Genomic DNA, 26,193 nt, shown 5'->3' on the forward strand with positions numbered 1-26,193 from the left:
TGATCACATCATTACATGATCTCATGATCACATCATTACATGATCACATGATCACATGATCACATGATTACATGATCACATCATTACATGATTACATGATCACATGATTACATGATCACATGATTACATGACCACATGATCACATCATTACATGATTACATGATCACATGATTACATGATCACATGATTACATGATCACATCATTACATGATCACATGATTACATGATCACATCATTACATGATCACATCATTACATGATCACATGATTACATGATCACATCATTACATGATTACATGATCACATCATTACATGATTACATGATCACATGATTACATGATCACATGATTACATGACCACATGATCACATCATTACATGATTACATGATCACATGATCACATCATTACATGATCACATGATTACATGATCACATGATCACATCATTACATGATTACATGATCACATGATCACATCATTACATGATTACATGATCACATGATCACATCATTACATGATCACATGATTACATGATCACATGATTACATGATCACATCATTACATCATTACATGATCACATCATTACATGATCACATGATTACATGATCACATGATCACATGATTACATGATCACATGAATACATGATCACATGATCACTTGATTACAGCATCCAAACCACTCCTCCTTCTTTAGGGTCGCGATCCCAGCTGCCATTGGGCGAAGGCCGGGTTTTTTAAGCTACTTCAATCATTATTTCACATCCCCTTTCCCAATGTTCTGTTGCGTAGTATAAGACAAATCAAAGACATACATCATAATGATGAATCCTTATAATGTCTCTAGTTACTCTAGTGAAATGGCTCTCTGTGTGGTGGATCTCACCCAGGTGAATGTTTACAGCATCCTGAAATAAGAGCTCTGTGAGCATCAGAGTCAGAGAGCTTCTCCATCACGGAGGTCAGGAGGAATAATCCACACCCCGTCCAGCGCTGGTGTCCATCAACACCTGCACCAGGCGGGGTGACCTCCCTCCGGGAGCAGGCGTGGTGTCGGGTTGCGCCTGCAGACGCCTGGCTCTCATTCCCATGCAGCTCCTCCACGTCTTCAGTGCGCTGCATCGGTGTGATTGAAACGCTGCAGCTCACCAGATTCCTGCTGACGGCCTCCAGCAGCTTCTTAGTTATCCGAAACGATGGAGCCCTAAATGTGAAGTCCATCCCGGAAGAGTCCACTGAGCTCTGCTCTGACTGACGGAGCTGTGGCAGCAATGGTAAGAAACCTTCAGGAGAGAACAGAGGAGGAACAATAGATGTCATGTGACCAGATGAACAATAGATGTCATGTGACCAGATGAACAATAGATGTCATGTGACCAGATGAACAATAGATGTCATGTGACCAGATGAACAATAGATGTCATGTGACTAGATGAACAATAGATGTCATGTGACCAGATGAACAATAGATGTCATGTGACCAGATGAACAATAGATGTCATGTGACCAGATGAACAATAGATGTCATGTGACCAGATGAACAATAGATGTCATGTGACTAGATGAACAATAGATGTCATGTGACCAGGTGATCAATAGATGTCATGTGACTAGATGAACAATAGATGTCATGTGATCAGATGAACAATAGATGTCATGTGACCTGATGAACAATAGATGTCATGTGACTAGATGAACAATAGATGTCATGTGACTAGATGAACAATAGATGTCATGTGACCAGATGAACAATAGATGTCATGTGACCAGGTGAACAATAGATGTCATGTGACCAGGTGAACAATAGATGTCATGTGACTAGATGAACAATAGATGTCATGTGACCAGATGAACAATAGATGTCATGTGACCTGATGAACAATAGATGTCATGTGACTAGATGAACAATAGATGTCATGTGATCAGATGAACAATAGATGTCATGTGACCTGATGAACAATAGATGTCATGTGACCAGGTGAACAATAGATGTCATGTGACCAGATGAACAATAGATGTCATGTGACCAGATGAACAATAGATGTCATGTGACCAGATGAACAATAGATGTCATGTGACCAGGTGAACAATAGATGTCATGTGACCAGGTGAACAATAGATGTCATGTGACCAGGTGAACAATAGATGTCATGTGACCAGATGAACAATAGATGTCATGTGACTAGATGAACAATAGATGTCATGTGATCAGATGAACAATAGATGTCATGTGACCTGATGAACAATAGATGTCATGTGACCAGGTGAACAATAGATGTCATGTGACCAGATGAACACTAGATGTCATGTGACCAGGTGAACAATAGATGTCATGTGACCAGATGAACAATAGATGTCATGTGACCTGATGAACAATAGATGTCATGTGACCAGATGAACAATAGATGTCATGTGACCAGATGAACAATAGATGTCATGTGACCAGGTGAACAATAGATGTCATGTGACTAGATGAACAATAGATGTCATGTGACTAGATGAACAATAGATGTCATGTGACTAGATGAACAATAGATGTCATGTGATCAGATGAACAATAGATGTCATGTGACCAGATGAACAATAGATGTCATGTGACCAGGTGAACAATAGATGTCATGTGACCAGATGAACACTAGATGTCATGTGACCAGGTGAACAATAGATGTCATGTGACCAGGTGAACAATAGATGTCATGTGACTAGATGAACACTAGATGTCATGTGACCAGATGAACAATAGATGTCATGTGACCAGATGAACAATAGATGTCATGTGACCAGATGAACAATAGATGTCATGTGACCAGATGAACAATAGATGTCATGTGACCAGATGAACAATAGATGTCATGTGACCAGGTGAACAATAGATGTCATGTGACCAGGTGAACAATAGATGTCATGTGACTAGATGAACAATAGATGTCATGTGACTAGATGAACAATAGATGTCATGTGACTAGATGAACAATAGATGTCATGTGACCAGATGAACAATAGATGTCATGTGACTAGATGATCAATAGATGTCATGTGACCAGGTGAACAATAGATGTCATGTGACTAGATGAACAATTGATGTCATGTGACTAGATGAACAATAGATGTCATGTGACTAGATGAACAATATATGTCATGTGACTAGATGAACAATAGATGTCATGTGACCAGATGAACAATAGATGTCATGTGACCAGATGAACAATAGATGTCATGTGACCAGATGAACAATAGATGTCATGTGACCAGATGAACAAGATAGATAGATAGATAGATATATACTTTATTAATCCCCAAGGGGAAATTTGTCGAGCCAGTAGCAGCAACACACAAGAATAAAAAAACAAAACACAAAATATAAGAAGGGTTAGGGTGATCTGGCAAGAGGTGAACTGTTGTAGAGCCTCATAGCCGTCGGCAGGAATGTTCTCCTGTATCTCTCCTTGTGGCAGCGGAGCGTGAGGAGACGTCTGGAGAAAGTACTCCTCTGTCCCTGTAGGAGGTGGTGGAGAGGGTGGTCCGGGTTGTCCAATATGGACACCAGTTTCTTCAACGTCCTCCTCTCCACCACCTGTTCCAGGTGCTCCAGCTGGCAGCCGATGATGGAGCCAGCCTTCCTCACCAGTCTGTTAGACGGCTGGTGTCACCGGCTCCGATGCTGCTCCCCCAGCAGACAATGGCAAAGAGCAGCACACTGGCCACAACCGACTGGTAGAACAACTCCAGCATCTTGCTGCACACGTTGAAGGATCGAAGCTTTCTCAGGAAAAAGAGTCGACTCATCCCCTTCTTGTACACAGCGTTGATGTTGGCCTTCCAGTTCAGTCGGCTGTCGATGGAGACGCCCAGGTACTGGTCCTCCTCCACCATGTACTGGTCCTCCTCCACCAGGTACTGGTCCTCCTCCACCATGTCCACGTCCACTCCCAGGACACTCAGAGGGGGAGGAGCTCTTCCTCCTGAAGTCCACCACCATCTCTCTGGTCTTGGCCACGTTCAGCCGCAGGTGGTTCTCATCGGCCCACTTTACAAAGTCACTCACCACTGCCCTGTACTCCTCCTCCCGTCCATCCCTAATACACCCGACCACTGCAGAATCATCAGAGTACTTCTGCAGATGGCATGACTCCGTGTTGTACTGGAAGTCACTGGTGTACAGGGTGAAGAGGAAGGGAGACAGAACAGTTCCCTGTGGGGCTCCAGCATCACTGACCCCCGTTCAGCACACGGCCCATTCTGACAAACTGTGGCCTGTGAGGTAGTCAGTGATCCAGGAGATGGTGGACGCGTCCACACCGGCCACCAGCTTCTCACTCAGCAGCAGTGGCTGGATGGTGTTAAATGCACTGGAGAAGTCAAAGAAAGTGACTCTCACAGAGACACCGGTTCCATCCAGGTGCGACTGAGCTCGTTGCAGCAGGTAGATGATGGCGTCGTCCACTCCCACATGAGGCTGGTAAGCAAATTGCAGAGGGTCCAACGACGATTTCACCTGCGGCGGAGGTGGGCCAAGACCAGCCTCCAGCAGCTTCATCACATGGGAGGTGAGGCGACCGGTCGGTAGTCGTTGAGGCCAGATGGTGTTGACTTCTTTGGGACAGGGACCAGGCACGACGTCTTCCACAGCACGGGACTTCCCCAGCCTCAGGCTGAGGTTGAAGAGGCGCTGCAGGACACCAGACAGCTGGGTGGCGCAGGTCTTTAGGACCCTGGGGCTGATGCCATCAGGACCTTCAGCTCTGCGCTGGAGTAGTTTCTCCAGCTGTCTTCTCACCTGGTCAGTCGTCACAGAGAGGGGAGGTGGAGGAGCCCATTGATGCTGAGGGCTCGGTGGATGTGCAGCTCAGCAGGGGGACAGAGGGGGAGGTGTTTGGGAGGTGTGATGTGGAGGAGACAGGAGGGCTGTGAACTGAACCTGTTGAAGAAACAGTTCAGCTGGTTGGCCCTCTCCAGGGAGCCCCCTGGCTGTCTCCCTCCCACCTTGAAGCCAGTTATCTGCTTCATCCCAGACCACACCTCCCTTGTGTTGTTCAGCTGGAGTTTGGCCTCCAGCTTCCTCCTGTAGGAGTCCTTGCCCTCCCTGAGCTTCACCTTTAGGTTGCGCTGGACTCTCCTCAGCTCATCCCTGTCTCCAGACCTGAAAGCAGCTTTCTTCATGTTAAGAAGCCTTCAGGTCCCTGGTGATCCAGGGCTTGTTGTTGGGGAAGCAGCACAGTCCGTGATGGGATGGTGGTGTGTTCACAGAACTTGATGTATTCCGTGATGCAGTCGGTCATCCTGTTGATGTCCTCCCCGTGCGGTCCACACAACACATCCCAGTCCGTTGACTCAAGCAGTCCTGTAGAGCGTCGTTAGCCTCCAGAGACCACCTCCTCACAGTCCTGGTGGTCACCGCAGCCTCTTCACCAGAGGAACATACCTGGGTGTCAGCGGACCAGGTCATGATCAGACCTGCCGAGGGGGGAAGGGCAGTGGCGCTGTATGCGTCCTTAGTATTAGCATACAGCAAGTCCAGAGTTTTATTGTTCCTTGTTGGGCAGTCTATGTATTGATGGAAGGTTGGCAGAGCTTTATCCAATGTGGTGTGGTTAAAGTCACCAGTGATGGTCATGAATGCTCCAGGCTGATGATTCAGCAGAGCAGACACAGTGGAGTGGATGGTGTCCACAGCTTCCTCAGCGTCAGCTGATGGCGGCACGTACACGACAACCACAATGGCGGACGTGAACTCTCTCGGCAAATAGTACGGGCGCATCCGCACGGCCAACAGTTCAATGTTCGGGACAGAAGCGCTCCTTCACGCACACATGGTCCGGATGGCACCAACGTTCATTCACATAAACAGCGATCCCGCCTCTTCTTACCGCTCTGTGTAGCGTCTCTGTCAGCCGAACAGTCCTGAAGCCGGGCAAAGACGCGCTGTGATCCGGATAGTCCGCGTAGCCACGTCTCAGTGAAGCACAGGAGACTGCTCTCACGGAAGATCCTCTCGGTCATTACCAGCGCCGAGCTCATCCGTCTTATTCGCCAAAGACCTCCGTTCCCGTTATGATCGACGGTACCGAGGGTTTGTATCTCCTCGTTTAGCCTCCGCTTGACACCCGATCTGCAACGCGAGCCCTTCTCCGTAGCTCCAGCGGGATCACAGGTCTGTCTCCAGGCAGAAGCTTCGCCTGCACAGGCGATCAACTGAGCGCGAGTGACGACGGTCCCCGTCATTGTTTTGCTGTGGCTCTCCGATACTCACGACAAAGTGAACAAAAGCCACAGTAGAATTATCGAAAAAAGTAGTTATGGTCCAGTGTCCGACCGTAACTAAGACAAACGTGAAAGAAAAGAAAAAGAAAAAGAGAGGAAAAGTGCAAAAAAAGACAATAAAATAAAAGCAAAACGCCACTACTGAAACAAGCAGCCGTTGGCACAGCGCCATTTTACAATAGATGTCATGTGACCAGGTGAACAATAGATGTCATGTGACCAGATGAACAATAGATGTCATGTGACCAGATGAACAATAGATGTCATGTGACCAGATGAACAATAGATGTCATGTGACCAGGTGAACAATAGATGTCATGTGACCAGGTGAACAATAGATGTCATGTGACCAGATGAACAATAGATGTCATGTGACCAGATGAACAATTGATGTCATGTGACCAGGTGAACAATAGATGTCATGTGACTAGATGAACAATAGATTTCATGTGACCAGATGAACAATAGATGTCATGTGACCAGATGAACAATAGATGTCATGTGACCAGATGAACAATATATGTCATGTGACCAGGTGAACAATAGATGTCATGTGACTAGGTGAACAATAGATGTCATGTGACTAGATGAACAATAGATGTCATGTGACCAGATGAACAATAGATGTCATGTGACCAGATGAACAATAGATGTCATGTGACTAGATGAACAATAGATGTCATGTGATCAGATGAACAATAGATGTCATGTGACCTGATGAACAATAGATGTCATGTGACTAGATGAACAATAGATGTCATGTGACCTGATGAACAATAGATGTCATGTGACCAGATGAACAATAGATGTCATGTGACTAGATGAACAATAGATGTCATGTGACCAGATGAACAATAGATGTCATGTGACCAGATGATCAATAGATGTCATGTGACCAGATGATCAATAGATGTCATGTGACCAGATGAACAATAGATGTCATGTGACCAGATGATCAATAGATGTCATGTGACCAGATGATCAATAGATGTCATGTGACCAGATGAACAATAGATGTCATGTGACCAGATGAACAATAGATGTCATGTGACTAGATGAACAATAGATGTCATGTGACCAGATGATCAATAGATGTCATGTGATCAGATAAACAATAGATGTCATGAGACCAGATGAACAATAGATGTCATGTGACTAGATGAACAATAGATGTCATGTGACCAGATGATCAATAGATGTAATGTGACTAGATGAACAATAGATGTCATGTGACCAGATGAACAATAGATGTAATGTGACTAGATGAACAATAGATGTCATGTGACCAGATGATCAATAGATGTCATGTGACCAGATGAACAATAGATGTCATGTGACCAGATGAACAATAGATGTCATGTGACCAGATGAACAATATATGTCATGTGACTAGATGAACAATAGGTGTCATGTGACCAGATGATCAATAGATGTCATGTGACCAGATGAACAATAGATGTCATGTGACCAGATGATCAATAGATGTCATGTGACCAGATGATCAATAGATGTCATGTGACCAGATGAACAATAGATGTCATGTGACCAGATGATCAATAGATGTCATGTGACCAGATGATCAATAGATGTCATGTGACCAGGTGAACAATAGATGTCATGTGACCAGGTGAACAATAGAGGAAAAATAGATGTCATGTGACCAGATGAACAATAGATGTCATGTGACCAGATGAACAATAGATGTCATGTGACCAGATGAACAATAGATGTCATGTGACCAGATGAACAATAGATGTCATGTGACCAGATGAACAATAGATGTCATGTGACAGATGAACAATAGATGTCATGTGACCAGATGAACAATAGATGTCATGTGACCAGATGAACAATAGATGTCATGTGACCAGATGAACAATAGATGTCATGTGACCAGATGAACAATAGATGTCATGTGACCAGATGAACAATAGATGTCATGTGACCAGGTGAACAATAGATGTCATGTGACCAGGTGAACAATAGATGTCATGTGACCAGATGAACAATAGATGTCATGTGACCAGATGAACAATAGATGTCATGTGACCAGAACAATAGATGTCATGTGACCAGATGAACAATAGATGTCATGTGACCAGATGAACAATAGATGTCATGTGACCAGGTGAACAATAGATGTCATGTGACCAGGTGAACAATAGATGTCATGTGACCAGATGAACAATAGATGTCATGTGACCAGATGAACAATAGATGTCATGTGACCAGATGAACAATAGATGTCATGTGACCAGGTGAACAATAGATGTCATGTGACCAGGTGAACAATAGATGTCATGTGACCAGGTGAACAATAGATTCAATTCAGTTTTTCAATTCAATTCAGTTTATTTGTATAGCCCAATTTCACAAATTACAAATTTGTCTGGGAGTGCTTTACAATCTGTACACATAGATATCCCTGCCCCAAAACCTCACATCGGACCAGGAAAAACTCCCAAATAACCCTTCAGGGGGAAAAAAAGGGAAGAAACCTTCAGGAGAGAACAGAGGAGGATCCCTCTCCAGGATGGACAGAACAATATATGTCATGTGACCAGAAGGACAGATTTATAGTTAAAATACATTCAATGAATGTGACAGAGTGTATGAATAGTTCATAGTAGGCATATTCCACGATGGAGACCTCCACGATCCATCAGGCAGATGGCGGTGGGGAGGAGGAGTGGGTGGAGTCTCAACAGTGGGCGGAGTCTCAACAGGACAGTGGCGTAGTCAGGAGCAGGAATTCCACGACCCAGACCTCGATGATCCATCAGGCAGATAGGATCTATGCCGTCTCATAGGGTCCGATGACCCCATGAGACGTGAAGTCAAGGACTCGGGAGAAAGCAGAGTTAGTAACGTGTGATTGAGAGATGAAAATTCATCCTTAGGGAGAGAGAAATAACAGGAGATGGGTACCCAGTGCATCCTAGACGTAGCACGGCAGCTATAAGCCTATAGCAGCATATCAAGGGCTGGACCAGGTGAACCTGATTCAGCCCTAACTATAAGCTCTGTCAAAGAGGAAGGTCTTAAGTCTACTCTTAAACGAGGTGACTGTGTCTGCCTCCCGGACTGAAGGTGAAGCTGGTTCCATAGAAGAGGAGCTTGATAACTAAAGGCTCTGGCTCCCATTCTACTTTTTATGACTCTAGGAACTACAAGTAGTCCCGCATTTAGTGAGCGTAGCTCTCTAGTGGGGCAATATGGTACTACAAGCTCCTTAAGATATGATGGTGCATCACCAATCAAGGCTTTTAAGAGAAGAATTTTAAAAGTGATTCTTGATGTTACTGGGAGCCAGTGCAGAGCAGCTAGTGCAGGAGTGATGTGATCTCTTTTCTTAGTTTTAGTGAGAACACGAGCTGCAGCATTCTGGATCAACTGGAGGGACCTAAGAGACTTATAGAGCAGCCTGATAATAAGGAGTTGCAGTAATCCAGTCTCGAAGTAACGACGTGAACCAATTTTCTGCATCTTTTGAGACAAGATGTGCCTGATTTTTGAAATATTACGTAGATGAAAGAATGCAGTCCTTGAGATTTGCTACGTGGGAGTTAAAGGACAAGTCGATCAAAGATAACGCCAAGATTCTTTACAGTGGTGTTGGATGCCAGGGCAATGCCGTCTACAGAAACCACATCACCAGATAATTGATCTCTGAGGTGCTCAGGGCCGATTAAAATTACTTCGGTTTTGTCTGAGTTTAACATCAAGAAGTTGCAGGTCATCCATGTTTTTATGTCTTTAAGACATGCTCGAATTTTACCGAGTTGGTTGCTCTCCTCTGGTTTTATCGATAAATATAGTTGAATATCATCTGCATAACAATGAAAGTTTATGGAATGTTTCCTGATAATATTGCCCAAAGGAAGCATGTATAAGGTAACTAAAATTGGTCCAAGCACAGAACCTTGTGGAACTCCGTGATTAACGTTGGTGGTTATCGAGGCGTCATTGTTTACAAATACAAACTGAGATCGATCTGATAAATAGGATTTAAACCAAATTAGTGCCGTGCCTGAAATGCCAATCGACTGCTCCAGTCTCTGTAACAGGATGTCATGGTCAATGGTGTCGAATGCAGCACTAAGGTCTAACAAGACCAGGACAGAGAGGAGTCCTCTATCAGCACTAAGGTCTAACTAGACCAGTACAGAGAGGAGTCCTCTATCAGGACTAAGGTCTAACAAGACCAGGACAGAGAGGAGTCCTCTATCAGCACTAAGGTCTAACAAGACCAGTACAGAGAGGAGTCCTCTATCAGCACTAAGGTCTAACAAGACCAGTACAGAGAGGAGTCCTCTATCAGCACTAAGGTCTAACTAGACCAGGACAGAGAGGAGTCCTCTATCAGGACTAAGGTCTAACAAGACCAGTACAGAGATGAGTCCTCTATCAGCACTAAGGTCTAACTAGACCAGGACAGAGATGAGTCCTCTATCAGCACTAAGGTCTAACAAGACCAGTACAGAGAGGAGTCCTCTATCAGCACTAAGGTCTAACAAGACCAGTACAGAGATGAGTCCTCTATCAGCACTAAGGTCTAACTAGACCAGGACAGAGAGGAGTCCTCTATCAGCACTAAGGTCTAACAAGACCAGGACAGAGATGAGTCCTCTATCAGCACTAAGGTCTAACAAGACCAGTACAGAGAGGAGTCCTCTATCAGGACTAAGGTCTAACTAGACCAGTACAGAGATGAGTCCTCTATCAGCACTAAGGTCTAACAAGACCAGTACAGAGATGAGTCCTCTATCAGCACTAAGGTCTAACAAGACCAGTACAGAGAGGAGTCCTCTATCAGCACTAAGGTCTAACTAGACCAGGACAGAGAGGAGTCCTTTATCAGCACTAAGGTCTAACTAGACCAGTACAGAGAGGAGTCCTCTATCAGGACTAAGGTCTAACTAGACCAGTACAGAGATGAGTCCTCTATCAGCACTAAGGTCTAAAAAGACCAGTACAGAGAGGAGTCCTCTATCAGCACTAAGGTCTAACTAGACCAGTACAGAGATGAGTCCTCTATCAGCACTAAGGTCTAACAAGACCAGTACAGAGAGGAGTCCTCTATCAGCACTAAGGTCTAACAAGACCAGGACAGAGAGGAGTCCTCTATCAGCACTAAGGTCTAACAAGACCAGGACAGAGAGGAGTCCTTTATCTGCTGCCATTAAGAGGTCATTTGTAATTTTCACCAGTGCCGTCTCGGTGCTGTGGTGTTTTCTAAATCCTGATTGAAATTTCTCAAATAAACTATTATGATGTAGAAAGTCGCACAACTGATTTGCGACCACTTTCTCAAGGATCTTGGAGAGGAAGGGAGGTTAGAGATCGGTCTGTAGTTAGCCAACACCTCTGGATCCAGAGTGGGCTTCTTCAGGAGAGGTTTAATAACAGCCACTTTGAAGGAGTGTGGTACGTGGCCTGTTAGCAGAGACACATTGATAATATCTAATAGAGAGCCGCCAATTAAAGGCAAAACGTCTTTAAGCAGCCTCGTCGGGATGGGGTCCAAGAGACAGGTAGACGTGTTCGTAGTAGAAACCGTTGAAGATAATTGGTCACGGTTGATGGGAGAAAAGCCCTCCAAATATACACCAGGGCATACAGCGGTTTCCAAGGCCATTCCACTTGAGGACAGATTGGCACTGGTTATGGGCAAGAGATTATTAATCTTGTCCCTAATAGTTAAAATCTTTTCATTAAAGAAGTTCATAAAGTCATTACCACTGAGGTTTATAGGAATGCTCGGCTCCACAGAGCTGTGACTCTCTGTCAGCCTGGCTACAGTGCTGAAGAGAAACCTGGGGTTGTTCTTATTTTTCTCTATTACTGATGAGTAATAGGCTGCTCTGGCATTACGGAGGGCCTTCTTATATGTTTTAAGACTATCTCGCCAAACTAAGCGGGATTCTTCCAGATTTGTTGAACGCCATATGCTTTAATAATAGATGTCATGTGACTAGATGAACAATAGATGGCATGTGACGAGATGAACAATATATGTCATGTGACTAGATGAGCAATAGATGTCATGTGACTAGATGAACAATAGATGTCATGTGACCAGATGAACAATATATGTCATGTGACCAGATGAACAATATATGTCATGTGACTAGATGAGCAATAGATGTCATGTGACTAGATGAACAATAGATGTCATGTGACCAGATGAACAATAGATGTCATGTGACCAGAAGGAAGCACTAGAGTAACAACACATTCCATGAATAGAGTGTCCATCAGAGTAAAGACGTGGGTCTCCGTGACCACCACACACAGAAGAGTGACGCTGGTTATTGTGACGCGACCTTTCCTAACCGTGTTAGTTGTTGCTCAAGGGCAGTTTGTGGTGCGGCAGCGGGACCATCCTGGGAGGTCTGCTGTCAGTCTGGCTTGTTTTCCTCTGGCTGTCGTCCCAACGCCTAAAGAATGCAGGTAGGTACAGGACGGCTCACACAGACTCACCGGGAACCTGAATGAACCGGATCCAGTCTGAACCTGACGGAGGTCTCAGTAGAGACTGAGGTGGTACTCGCCTGACTGAGGGAGATGCAAACTTCAAACAGGGATTTCTGTAATTAGACTCAGGTAAATCCCTTTGGAGGCCAACAGGTGGCGCAGCATTAAGGCTGCTGGGGGGGTCTACTGGAGGGGTCTACTGGAGGAGGTCTACTGGAGGAGGTCTACTGGAGGAGGTCTACTGGAGGGGGTCTACTGGAGGGGTCTACTGGAGGAGGTCTACTGGAGGGGTCTACTGGAGGGGGTCTACTGGAGGGGGTCTACTGGAGGAGGTCTACTGGAGGGGTCTACTGGAGGAGGTCTACTGGAGGGGTCTACTGGAGGGGGTCTACTGGAGGAGGTCTACTGGAGGGGGTCTACTGGAGGGGTCTACTGGAGGAGTCTACTGGAGGAGGTCTTCTGGAGGAGGTCTACTGGAGGGGGTCTACTGGAGGGGTCTACTGGAGGAGGTCTACTGGAGGAGGTCTACTGGAGGGGGTCTACTGGAGGAGGTCTACTGGAGGAGGTCTACACTACCGTTCAAAAGTTTGGGATCACCCAGACAATTTCGTGTCTTCCATGAAAAATCACACTTTTATTTATCAAATGAATATAAAATATAGTCAAGACATTGACAAGGTTAGAAATAATGATTAATATTTGAAATATTAATTTTGTTCTACAAACTTCAAGCTCAAAGGAAGGCCAGTTGTATCGCTTATATCACCAGCATAACTGTTTTCAGCTGTGCTAACATAATTGCACGGGTTTTCTAATCAGACATTAGTCTTCTAAGGCGATTAGCAAACACAATGTACCATTAGAACACTGGAGTGATAGTTGCTGTAAATGGGCCTCTATACACCTCTGGAGATATTTCATTAGAAACCAGACACTTCCACCTAGAATAGTCATTTACCACAGTAACAATGTAGAGAGTGTATTTCTGATTAATGTTATCTTCATTGAAAAAACAGTGCTTTTCTTTGAAAAATAAAGTCATTTCTAAGTGATCCCAAACTTTTGAACGGTAGTTGTACGCTGCCTGTGTGTATAGGTCTATATTATTATTATTTTGTTTCCTACATTTATATCTTCCTCAGTCTGTAAACCTTTCTATATCTAATGAAGGATTATCTTATAATAAAGTGAGGAAGAGGAGCCCGGTGGTGCTGAAGAGGATCCCGCCAATCGGAGCTCCCCGCCGCCGCCCCGCCCACTTCCAGCGTTGCCTCGGCGACGGCCGCTTTACGTGATGACGTGGCATGTATATGAGCGCGTGCGGCGGGACCTCTCTCTCTTTTACCGCCATCCGAGCGGAGTCTTTCTTCCCGGTCCTCTCGCCGCGCCGCTCCTCAGTCCTCCGGCCGCAAGGTAAGCGACGCGCCCCGGGCTCTGGCGCCGGTTCTGGGGTTTAAGTTGAGGCTCCGTCGCTCGAGCCGTCGGCGGAGGAGGACGACGGCTCGGCTACAGCTAGCAGCCGCCGAGGCGCCTCCATGGTGCGTTTCAGAAAGCGAGCCGGCGGGTGTCGGTCGCGCCGCGGGCCGTGGGCCGCTGTGACCCGCGGGGTCGGAAGGACGTGACGGGGCACAATGGCCGGAGTGCTTCACGTGTTTTGTAACTGGTTGACACGCGTCTTGTATTTTATTACATGCCCGTATATGTCGGTGCTGAGCTGCGGGTGGCGGTCGGGCTTGACGGGGAGCTAACGGTTCAAGCGCCGGGTGGTTCGACGCGGACAGCCGGTGACGTCACACGAGAGCCGGTTCGGTCGCGGTACCGGGACGTGGTCACCGGTTCCTCCCCGACTGGCCCGTGTTGTCGGTGTGTCGGAGCCGCTGTTCCCGGGTACTGCGCATCGAGCTAGTAGCATCCCAGCTAGCTGAAGTAGCCGGAGCCAGTGCGGCGGGGACCGGGCGGGCCGGCGGCGGCTAGCCGGGCTCCTGGCCTCGGCTGGTCCGCGGGGAAGTGAGCCGACCTGTGGTGCTTGACGTCGGCGGGTGGACGTCTCTCTGGTGTGAGAGGCTCGCTGGGCCCGAGTTAAGTTGTTAATGCAGGCGTCACCCTGAGCCACCTGGCTGCCTCCATGAGCTGTTTCTGGTCCGTCATGACGGCCCTGAGCAACACGTGGTCGCCGGGCAGGACGAGCAGCCGGGACGGCGTGGGGTCGGTCCGGGGGTGGCACGTGGAGCTGAACACTAACACACGTGTGTGCGGGAGAACCACGTGACTGAGGACCAGGTCTCATCCCTAATGACATGTTCAGCTGTAGTGAACTTCCTGAGTCGTCACTGAGCATCTGACATGAGATGACACCGTTGCATGAGATACCTGAACATGTGCAGGTGAGCAGCTCCTCACCTATCACGTGTTTTTGTCCATTGTGTTCGCCCATTAAAGTGAGGTATAACACCCTGACGTCACATCTACTCACCTGCAGTGTGTCTGAAGGGTTCTGCTCACAGCTTCCTCCAGGCTGACCGTCAATGAGTTGGGAGAGAACACAAGATGGCCGGGTGTCTTCCTCTGGGATCCTGTAGTGTGAGATTCTTAATTTCCTCTATTGTTGACTCCAACGTTAGGCCTTTTAAAAGTGCATTTCCACGTTGGATAAGTGACAGAATGCAGCTTTCTGTGTAGGAATGGAGACGTGGTTAAAGCTCAGAGTCGACGCTGCCCTCCATCAGGGAGCCCTCCATCAGAGAGCCCTCCATCAGGGAGCCCTCCATCAGGGAGCCCTCCATCAGGGAGCCCTCCATCAGAGAGCCCTCCATCAGAGAGCCCTCCATCAGAGAGCCCTCCATCAGAGAGCCCTCCATCAGAGAGCCCTCCACCAGAGAGCCCTCCACCAGAGAGCCCTCCACCAGAGAGCCCTCCACCAGAGCCCTCCAGCCCCGACACTGAGCCCAGACGTCCCAGCCGTGTGGAGCTGAGGATGTGACTGTCGGGAAGGAGTCGCTCGTCTTCTTGGGTTTGGTGCCTCTGGTTTCTCTCTGTGGAGGCGGTGGCCTCTCGTTGGATGGTTTTCTGGGCGTAGCGTCTGCCGCCTGACGGCCCCCCGGGCCGACGGGTGAATTAGCGTCTCGATCGGAAGAGAACGGTCAGCCGGGATGACGTCACGCTGTGAGGTCAGGGCGAGTGTCCTGCTCCATGTCCGGCACATTCATTGTCAAACTAGGTTGTGTCGTCATTTCATTCCATAAGCAGGATGACTTGATCACGCCGATGGAATCTAAAGCTGCTGAGGGGCTTTTTTCTGTTAGAATGCAAACCAGTTTATTTAGTCCAAAACAAAGCGGCGCTAACAGGCTGAACTACAGCGTTGTGGCGTAACATCGCCTGAGCATCCATGATGCCTGCTGAGCATGTCTCTGAGTCAGCGTGCACACACTTATTATAGTCATTAATACTATAGGTGTGTACAGGCCGACTCGGGACATCATCATACAACATGTATACAGGTTCAAGTGTCTGAAGGCGTTCCTCAATGTGTCCTGAGGGTCCTGCAGGCTTCACTGACGCTGCAGACGCTTCATCTCGACATGCTCGATGCTCTTGTCTGCAGTCGTGTTGCAGGAGGATGACTTGCAAAGCTTATTGTCTTGTGTTTGACCTGGAGGGGCGGCAGAGGATCCCATGTAGGGGAGCTCTCCACGGCTAACTCGGTTACATGGTTTATTGTGATTCACGAGATTGCCATTTAACACTCGTATGCCACTGGAGTTTATGTAGTCTGACGATGCAGCTTCAACCTCTATAACCTCTATTGCACAGTCATTGTATCATATTTGTTTGTGTATATACATATACGTTTCATTTTATATACATATACTTCATTTTTTATTATTTATTCTCGTGTTTAGTTTATTGGTGCTGCTGTGACTCCCTCGGGGATTAATAAAGTATCTATAAGTGAAGCTAATAAAGAACTGCAGCATCACAACCATTAAAGTGAGTTTGTTTCTCTCTCTAGCTTCACTCCAGACTCGGCTAAGATGGCAGACATCGACAAGTAAGTTCATCTCCTGCCGCTGTGGGTCAACCCCTGGTCCCTTCTGGTCTGGGGCCGGAAGTTAACCACTGACTGTTTATGGGATGGCGCCTGCTGTGATGTCACCACGTCACAGGGGGGTGTGCAGGGTCCCCAATGGAAGCTGGTTCACTGAGACCACGTTGCTGTGGGGCGCACCTGGGCCCAGAGCGCTTCCTGACCAAACGAGTCGACACCTCCAGCGTGACCTCAACGTCCTTCAGGCTGACACGCGACACGGGGCGAACGCAGTCTCCCTCCATTGGTCTCGCGCTGCCGGCCGGCGGGGGGGGGGTGGCGTCAGCATTGTGCTGCTCGGAGCAGGGCGTTGTGTTTCATCTCGAGACGCTTCACGCTGGAGCAACAACTCTGATTCTCAACAGTTGAGAACAGTTTGTTGGCTGCGGACTTTAAAAATACTGACTTACTGCCGACACTACACCAGCACTGAGGAAGTATCACAACTTCTAAAGTCGGGTCTATTTGTGTTGAGCTCTCAGCCAATCACAACAAACCTTCTTTAGTTCATAATTCAGTTTATTTTATAGCCCATTTTCACAAATGACACGTTCTCCTCAGAGCGTAACACTCTGTACACACAGACACCCCTGACCCCTGACCTTTGGCGCTGGCGTCATTGTCATGAGGCGTGATGTCCAGCCCTGTCTGGGCAGGAGACGACTCGAGTTCTTCCCCTGATGTGCCCTTGAGCAGGGCAGCCAGTCGGCTGCAGCTCATCTTGGTGCTCGTGAACATCCTTTAACCCTTCACCTGTGAATCTGGGTAATTTAAGCTTCTCAACAAGAAATTATATCTTAAAAATCAAGCTGTTAAATATTTTGTCTCTGGAAACTGAACCTTTTAAAGTAGAGATAAAATCGTATTTCTTTGAGATCACAACCCTGATGATATTGTGCACTATTTAACATTTTTAACAAAATATTCTAGTGCTATATCATAAAATGTTCCTGTAAAAATGAAACCTGCTTATATGTAAGATGGGACCAACTATCAGGTTGATTTAAATCCCTCTAATAATCGCACAGCGCTCTAATGTTCCGCTCCACTGGAAGGTGGCCGGTGTGTCTTCTGCTCTGAGACGTGTTGTTGACCTCCCCTCTGTCCCCCGAGCAGCAAAGACCAGGCGGAGATCGACCCGGCAGACATGGAGGACGTGGAGGAAGTGGAAGAGGAGGAGACGGGAGAAGACGAGAACAGCAAAGGTGAGACTGGCGGGACGAGGACCACGACTCGGACGTCTGTTAAGATGCAGAGTTCAGATGACGTCATTGTCTTCATGTCCAGGAGCGGCGCAACAATCTGAACTCTGGCGCTCAGCCGAGGAGAATAATGATCACTTTGCATGTTGAAGAGCCGGGGGCACTCATCCGTTTAGTTTGGGCTGTCGGTGCATCCGCTCGACGCCCAAAGAATGATTCAGACGCGTCTCCCGTCGGCTCGTCCTCCTCTATTTATCGCGGTTGAAGAGTCTGAAGGGAAGCTCGTCTGGGCGCTCACGACGGCTTCGCCGAGGTGGGAGGTCAGACGACACCGTGGCGCCCGGCCATCGCTCACTCACGCGTCAACACATCGCCTCGTGAGATACCTGCAGGTGCATTGTTGGGACTGGAGGATGAGGCTCACCTGCTGCCATCAGAGTAAATTATTCAGCGGCACCCAACCCCATCCTTAAGTTAGTTCACTGTTTTTAAAGAGTGAAACGTTAACGCTCTACCTGGAAATACGACGGTGGCATTTACTGCCTTCATGTCGGCACAACTGGTCTGAAGCTCTGGATCAGTTGAGCTTCAGACTCATTTGATGAGCTCAATAGTCTCTGGTCACGGCTCCAGAAATATCCACGGCTTCTTGACAGGGCCCAGTTGTTGTTTGCGAGCGTCTTGTGTGGCGCGTCCTCAACGGGATGCTCCTCCGCCATCTTGAAGGAGCAAACGGACGTCACGCAAAAGGTTTTTAGTTTCCTCCCAGCTAGAGAAAAGCAGTTCAGATGTTCTGAAGGCGTTTAAGACGCTTCTATAGATTTTGTGATTTTTCTTATGTTTTTTTTTCCCCCCCTCATTGATTAATGTGGATGAACATCCCGTCAGTCGAGCAGCAGAGCTCTCGTCTTGGCATGCCCCCCCCCCCCACTGCAGCCTGTGTCGTGTGAGTTGAGGTGTAATTCTTCCAAGGCTTTAACTCTCTGGTCTCGCCTGGGATGAGCCAACACGAGTGACTCCAGTCCTGATGTTAGACTGAACCATCTGTCACCTGGGGAAGAGCCGACTGCCTCCGCCTGCGTCTATGCAACCCTGACAATGTGCACATTATCATTATAATATATATGTTCCTCTTGTCTGTCTGCAGCTCGTCAGCTGACCGTGCAGATGATGCAGAACCCACAGATCCTGGCTGCGCTGCAGGAGAGGCTGGACGGGCTCAACGGCTCGCCGTCCGGCTACATGGAGAGGTGAGACCTTCAGCCTGGGAACTGGTCATGAAGTCGCTGCACCCTGGATGGCACTGGGTTACCGGACATTAATATCCTCTCGGATCCTGGAGAGATTCACAACTTCCCAACATGACCTTGAAATCGCTGAGAATTGAGAAACGGATTTCAACAAAGGCTTCAAAGTGTCCCTGCACCGAGGGCGTCGACGCCGTGGGTCAAAGTTATAGTTTGTTAGTTTGGATTTATCAAAGTCGCACCACCAAAGTAACGGATCAAGGCAGCCATGTTGTTACTCTAGCATCCGCTCTCGGTATCTCTGTCGGCGTGGAGCTGCTCTCTGCACGGCGTGGTGCGTCTGGCCGGAGCCGCCCACCGCTCCGTAGACGTCAGAACCATCACTAACGGATCCTCCGACACGCAGCATCGTGCGGCGGTCCCATGGCCCGCTGCAGAGCAACAGGACTGCAGCCGCTCTCCAGTCACAGCCTCGAGATTTAACTCGACTAAACGCGGCAGCTGAAGCACCGAGCCGGTTCCCCGCGTGGCGGACGAGAGGAGGCGACATGCAAAGCAGCGGCTGAGATCAAAGGACAACAGTCAAATGTCCCTCTTCTTGAACCATTTGTCTTGAGCAGCTCAGACTTGTGACTCGTAGATGCAGACGAGTGTTACTGAGACTGAGGTAGAACATCGTGACCGTTTGAGTCGACGGGCGTTATCCGTACGGCGGGGTCCTGCTCTGAGGGCGTCTGGTTGAGCGTCTCTTCTCCTGCTGGGAGGTCAACAGGCCAGAGCGACTTTTAGGAAACGTGCAAACGGTTTACAGAGTGGAGGAACTCTACTTGATCCACAGCAGCAACATGAAGCCGACGCTCCTCAATGCAGACTTCTTGGTATCGCATGGACCTCACTGGAGACCCTCTGGAGGGGAGATCCCCTCATCTCCTCTCCTCTGTCCTCAGCTTACCGAAGGTTGTGAAGAGGCGTGTGAACGGCCTCAAGAACCTGCAGGTCAAGTGCGCCCACATCGAGGCCAAGTTCTACGAGGAGGTCCACGAGCTGGAGAGGAAGTACGCCGCCCTGTACCAGCCGCTCTTCGACAAGGTACGTCACTGTGACCTTTACTGTGACCTTCAGTGTCTTCATCTGGGCGGTTCTATTCCTTGGGGCCGTTTTGCCCGTGTGCTTTCCTGACGCTGGCCACACGTCTGTTGGCTTTTAACGGGTCTGAGTCCCCAGACGCCTTGCGGCGCGTGACGAACAGAAATGCAGCTTTTTATTATGACGATTGAAGACTTTAAATAGATTAACGGCTGAACTGAATCCAGAATTTCGTTTTTTCAAACTTCACTTCTGCAGCCGGTCCTCTGAGAAAGATTTTTGACTGATGTAAATTTACAAAATGGCAACTGAAGCTTTTTTTTTTTTAAACCTCCCAAATCAAATAAATGGTCGACCCCCGAGACACATGAGGGTCTGAGCCTGAAGCTGTAAGCCGCTGCAGTCGACTTGTTTACATGTCAACAAAGAGGTGGAGAAGTTCTCTGGTCACTGAGCGTCTCCCGGTGGCGTCCTGGTCCCTTCACCTGTGTCCAGGAGACGATGACGTCACTCGCCCGTCTGGAGCCGGGGAGCACTCGACACGCCCCGGCCTAAATACCGTTCTCCTCTTGCTCCTCACAGCGGAGCGACATCGTGATGGCGGCGTACGAGCCCACGGACGAGGAGTGCGAATGGAAGATCGACGAGGAGGAGGAGCTGACGGTGAGCGAGCAGCTCATGGCGAGGAAGAGGAGCGTCTTCATCCGGCGTCCCGGAGGCGGAGGACGTCTTCGTTTCAAGCGGCGCGATGCCGGATGAAGAGAACCGGCCGAGCACGTTTAATAAATCCAATGTCTCCCTCGAGCAGGACGAGATGAAGGAGAAGGCCAAGTTGGAGGAGGAGAAGAAGGACGAGGAGAAGGAGGACCCCAAAGGCATCCCGGAGTTCTGGCTAACTGTCTTCAAGAACGTGGACCTGCTCAGCGACATGCTGCAGGTGAGCTGTGTGGGGGGGGGGGGGTCAGGGTCAGGGTTTGACCCCCGGCCTCGTGGTGGAGAACATGCTGTGTGCTGACGGCGCTCCTCTCTCCAGGAACACGACGAAGCCATCCTCAAACATCTACAAGACATTAAAGTGATCTTCTCGGATCAAGGCCAGCCCATGGTGAGTGAGCGTCTGACCCGGTGGGTCCACGTCGACCCGTTGGTAACCCCCCCCCCCCCCCCCCCACAGAGCTTCACGCTAGAGTTCCTCTTCGAGGCCAACGACTTCTTCACGAACACGGTGCTGACGAAAACCTACAAGATGAGGGCCGAGCCGGACGAGAGCGACCCCTTCTCCTTCGACGGGCCGGAGATCATGTGCTGCACGGGGTGAGCGCCGATTGGTTCAGAGCGGCGTTCGGCCTCTTCACGTTGAGACAACGGCGTTGTGTTTATGAAACTTATTGAGCAACGATGTGATTGGTTTGGAAGTTCAACTTGGCGTCTGTAGCCAAAATGCAGACACACAAACATATATACAGATGCATTTTATTTATATATATATACTAATGTATATATATATTTATGTGTGTATATATATATTCACATATACAGTGTATATACAGCATGTGTGTGTATGTAGTTTTTACTATCTTCATCATGTTGCTCGATGGGGGAACTGTGTGCTGTTCACCTGTTGTCCTCTAGGGGCACTGTTGTTGCTGTGATGAGTTTGATCAAATGACTCATTCTTTCTCTTTTTTTTAAATGAATAAAACTGTTGCATTATGTAAATGATCATTTAAAGAGTTAAAATCAGGACTGATGTTGATAAAAAGATTTAATTCAGTGTTTAATGACTCAGAACTTCCTCTAAAGACATCAAAGCAACTCTTGGGATGCACAATGGTTAACGTCATCAATAAGTAGCAGTGATATTGTCTTTTTCAGGGAGATAATCTATAGATTTATTATATCTTTAAAAAACAAGATTTGTCCAATGAGTAATATCGGTCGAATTTTCATACTAACGCCTCTAAAGATGGTTGCTCATGGTTTCCTGCGTGCGGTCGGCCTCATGGTTGAATGAAAGCCTGAATCGTGATGTCTCTGACCTCCTCTTCCTCAGCTGCACCATCGAGTGGACGAAGGGCAAGAACGTGACGCTGAAGACCATCAAGAAGAAGCAGAAGCACAAGGGCCGCGGCACCGTGAGGACGGTCACCAAGACGGTGCCCAACGACTCGTTCTTCAACTTCTTCACCCCGCCAGAGGGTGAGGGGTCGAGACCCTGACGACCAGCTCGGTACACGACCTTTGAGTTTCACTAACGACCTCTCTCCTTGTTTCAGTGCCAGAGAACGCAGAGTTGGTGAGTCCTCCGACGCCGCGACACTCATGAAGCATCTCGTGTTCACCCTGTCGGTCCGTGAGGCGCGGCGTCTCTCCTGTGAGGCGTCTCTCCTGTGAGGCGCGGCGTCTCTCCTGTGAGGCGCGGCGTCTCTCCTGTGAGGCGTCTCTCCTGTGAGGCGCGGCGTCTCACCTGTGCTCGCCCCCCTCCCCAGGACGAGGACTCGGAGGCCGTCCTGGCTGCAGACTTTGAGATCGGACACTTCATCCGTGAGCGCATCGTCCCCCGGGCCGTGCTCTACTTCACAGGAGAGGCCATCGAGGACGACGACGACGACGACGTGAGTACTAGAGGTCAACTAGGGGTCAACTAGAGGTCAACTAGGACACATACGAGCTGCTCCGGCTCTGCTTTCCTCTGTATCTCCTGCAGCCTGAAGGGCCTCATAACTAAGTTCACTAGCCGTGTTGCTGTGCTAGGTAGGTACACACACAAAAATATAATAATTTAAAATATTATATATATATTAAAAATATGTATATATTAAAAAAATTATAATTTTATAACAAATGAGAATACAGTTCTGATATTATTGTCTGATTTATTTTTTGTGTCTAATCGTCTTCTTCCTCACGCTGCTCTGTTTCAGTACGATGAGGAGGGCGAGGAGGCGGACGACGAGGTAAGACCCTGAGGCGTGGGGGGGGCGAGGGCCGAGGGCTAACGCTGCTCTGTGTGCAGGAGGGAGAGGAGGAGGCCGACGAAGAGAACGACCCCGACTACGACCCCAAGGTGAGCCCCTAAAGGTCGCCGGTGTCCTGAGTAAAACGTGACTCGGCTTCCTGTCGGCCTTTGACCCCGAGCTGCCGGTCAGAGTTCAACATGCAGAGCACCTGCTGGCCAAACGTCTCGTTGCACCAGCTTCTGGTTTTGCGTCAGCTTTTATTGTGGCCTCCCATTGGCTGCTCCCTCTTCACGGCTCAGAAGGCCTTAAAGGGCCAGCGCACCCTCAAGGCTCCTCGTGCTCCAGGTTACCATGACGACGTGAGGGGTCGCGACCCGCCGGCTGCACGGGGAATATAAAGATGACATGTTCACTAAGATCATCACGTCACACGACCAGCATGGCCTCTTCCTCCTCCTCTTCCTCAAACGGCCGTCTGATGCTCTGTACCTGCTTCATGTTTATCCTCTTCATCGATGTTGCTTCATCTCTTGTCAGCTCCTCTTTACATTTCTCCTCACCAGGTGTAAGTGAAGTAGAAACATTACCCTCTCCTGGTAGGTACAGCTTGTGATCCTCGGCTTATACCCCCCCCCACACACACACACAGGCTGTCAGCCCCCCCCCCCTCCTGCTCACTAACGGCTTGCTGTTGGTTTCTTAACCCGTCCTGCGCCTGTGTTTCCTGTATGTTGAAGCTCCTCCCCCCCCCCCCTCTTTGTCATTACTCCACACGCCACGGCAGTTTGACTTCCTTCCGGACGCCGCTTCCTGCTTCCTGTCTGTCTTGATGCCCGTTGAAAGCTCTGAGAGCGACCTGGTTCTCCTGAAGCTAGCTTACTACTAGCTTGCTGGCTAGTAAGCTAGCTCGTATGCTGCAGACTCCCCATTACTCAGCAGAGCGTGCTAACGCCAGCTAGGTCACGCTAACAGACGCCACATGAGTATTGACTCTTGTTTTAAATGTTGGGAAGACAAAAGACGTCACAGCTCTGCGCTCGGCCCCTCAGGAGCAACAACGTCTCGGCTTCATTGAGGAGGTGTACAGGTGTCGGGACGTAGCGCCGCTTGACTGCTTTAGGTCTTGAATTCCGTGTGTGGTTTTCCCACTAACCCCCCCTCCCCCCACAGAAGGATGCCGCCCCCCCCGCTGAGTGCAAGCAGCAGTGAAGCCCCTCGAGGATCGACGGCCACGGCTTCTCACATAAAAAAAAAAAAAAAAATTACTTACCGCCTTATAATGTTTTGTATTTTTCTTGGTAGAGAATTTGAAGAGGAAGAAAAAAAAGTTGAAAGATTTTTGTTACAAAAAGCTGGTGGTGCTGGGCGGAGCTCATCGTATTCTAGACGCCGTGCTCCGCGTCCGGAGGGGGCGGGGCCTCGGCAGCATGAACTCCTTCACTGCTAAACTAGTCTGGGTTCTCGTGAAGTCTTTTGTTGTATTTGCTCAGACAACAGCTGCCCCCCCCCATGTGTAGCATGCCTCTAGTGGCGGAGGACACACCTGCAGGCTTCAGTTCAATCTGAGCATCTGATCCACATTCTGTGACGTTTAGGCCACTCCCCTTCCCTCGTACAGTCCAGTCGCCTCCAGCAGCTGGACTTCTGAATCGAGCCCAAAACGCCGTTGGTTCTGACCCCGTTGCCCCGCCGTGGCGCCCGGAGTTTAGACCCGGTCGGCTCTGTTTTTATTTTTATAAACATCCCTGAGAATAAGAGGAGGAGGCGGAGTCTGTTCGGTGGGCCCGGCGCTTCGGGCTCGTCTTTTCTGTAGCGCTTTGTGCCGGTGGCGTCTGATTGGCCGGCGCTCCGACGCTCCTTGTCGGCCGCACGCCTCTGCAGAGTTCTGGAGCGTCTGGGTCTGGAGCTGCTGGGGAACGGGCGATGTAGCACAGCGAAGAGGAAACCAGCCGGGTTCACCGAGCATCTCGTTGCCCCGGTGACGGGTCAGACCCCCCCCCCTCAGCCCGGAGTCCTGGTTCATTTTAATCACTGTGAAAGAGGGGGGGGGCCTTCTGTTGGCTAATGACCCAGAACCCTTTATTACCCAGAAGGCCACAGGGAAGCGCGTCAGAGCAATACTTACTAGCCAGGTAGGGGACGGAGAACAAACCGTAGCCCCCCCCCTCCCCCCCCAGCTGTTGTCGAGGCAAAATGCTATGCTACAAAAATACTAATGTACTCAATAACCATACGTGTATGTTCATGAATAAATTGGTTAAACATGTCACGTGGTCGTTGTGTTTATTTGCTCCTGGGATTGGTAAACGTTTAGAGTGGGCGTGGCTAAATCCTACAGTTTGAGCTCGTCTGAACAAGTGGCTGCGCCGCCTTCTGCCGCCAGAGGGCGCCATCGCGCTGACCGATGCTCGGTGACCTCCGCGGGGAATAAAATGCCAAAACCACAGAATGATGATAAATATGAAAGAACTTTATCCCACAAGAGGAGTTACGCTGCAGATGTTCTGCTGAGAGTTCTCACTCAAACTAGGATGAGGCAGAACAGAAACATCCCGTAATCTGGTCCTATACTTTAATGCATATAGAAGACTAGAAATATTGACATGTTTGAGAATCAAAAGGATTGACTCGAGTACCAGACTCGCATGTAGACCTCATTGTGACATGATCTGGTCCTCGTGAGCCCCCCAGGTGAAGTGGGCCATGTGATGTAGTGACACACGACCTGCAGAGTGACTATTATGCATTTCTATGATCTCTAATGGTTAAGAGTCCCCCCACAGACAGACAGACAGACGCCGCTCGCGCGCCTCGTGCCGCCGCCTGCTCCGGACAGACCGCCGCGCAGCCACAGCAGCAGCCGGGAGCGGGACGCCTGA

General features: G+C 48.8%; 1 protein-coding gene across 7 annotated transcripts; it reads left to right on the forward strand.

Annotated features, from left to right (window-relative positions):
* The first annotated feature begins 656 nt into the window (after positions 1-656).
* Positions 657-26,193, forward strand: nap1l1 (nucleosome assembly protein 1-like 1). 7 transcript variants are annotated; one of them, XM_056425165.1, is made up of 16 exons: positions 13,929-14,145; positions 16,745-16,783; positions 17,936-18,024; positions 19,169-19,271; positions 20,216-20,357; positions 20,937-21,017; positions 21,163-21,291; positions 21,388-21,459; positions 21,529-21,668; positions 22,408-22,553; positions 22,631-22,650; positions 22,844-22,969; positions 23,279-23,311; positions 23,371-23,421; positions 23,878-23,910; positions 24,485-25,580. In XM_056425165.1, the coding sequence occupies exons 1-15, from the start codon at positions 14,027-14,029 to the stop codon at positions 23,881-23,883; spliced, it is 1,296 nt and encodes a 431-aa protein (XP_056281140.1). In that variant the 5' UTR covers positions 13,929-14,026; the 3' UTR covers positions 23,884-23,910; positions 24,485-25,580. The 7 variants fall into 7 exon arrangements, with proteins under 7 accessions (XP_056281143.1, XP_056281138.1, XP_056281137.1 ...); XM_056425168.1 differs by lacking the exons at positions 13,929-14,145; positions 23,878-23,910; positions 24,485-25,580 and adding exons at positions 657-1,268; positions 26,098-26,193; XM_056425163.1 differs by lacking the exons at positions 23,878-23,910; positions 24,485-25,580 and adding an exon at positions 26,098-26,193 and having other exon boundaries at positions 13,894-14,145; positions 22,844-22,966.

Source organism: Pseudoliparis swirei, chromosome 10 (assembly GCF_029220125.1).
Source record: "Pseudoliparis swirei isolate HS2019 ecotype Mariana Trench chromosome 10, NWPU_hadal_v1, whole genome shotgun sequence".
Taxonomy (NCBI): domain Eukaryota; kingdom Metazoa; phylum Chordata; class Actinopteri; order Perciformes; family Liparidae; genus Pseudoliparis; species Pseudoliparis swirei.

Coding starts and splice junctions, on each gene's coding strand:
- nap1l1 (XM_056425162.1), top strand. CDS start 14,027: ATGACGTGGCATGTATATGAGCGCGTGCGGCGGGACCTCTCTCTCTTT. Junction 20,358..20,936: donor ACCAGCCGCTCTTCGACAAG/GTACGTCACTGT, acceptor TGCTCCTCACAG/CGGAGCGACATCGTGATGGC. Junction 22,554..22,630: donor CTTCTTCACCCCGCCAGAGG/GTGAGGGGTCGA, acceptor TCCTTGTTTCAG/TGCCAGAGAACGCAGAGTTG.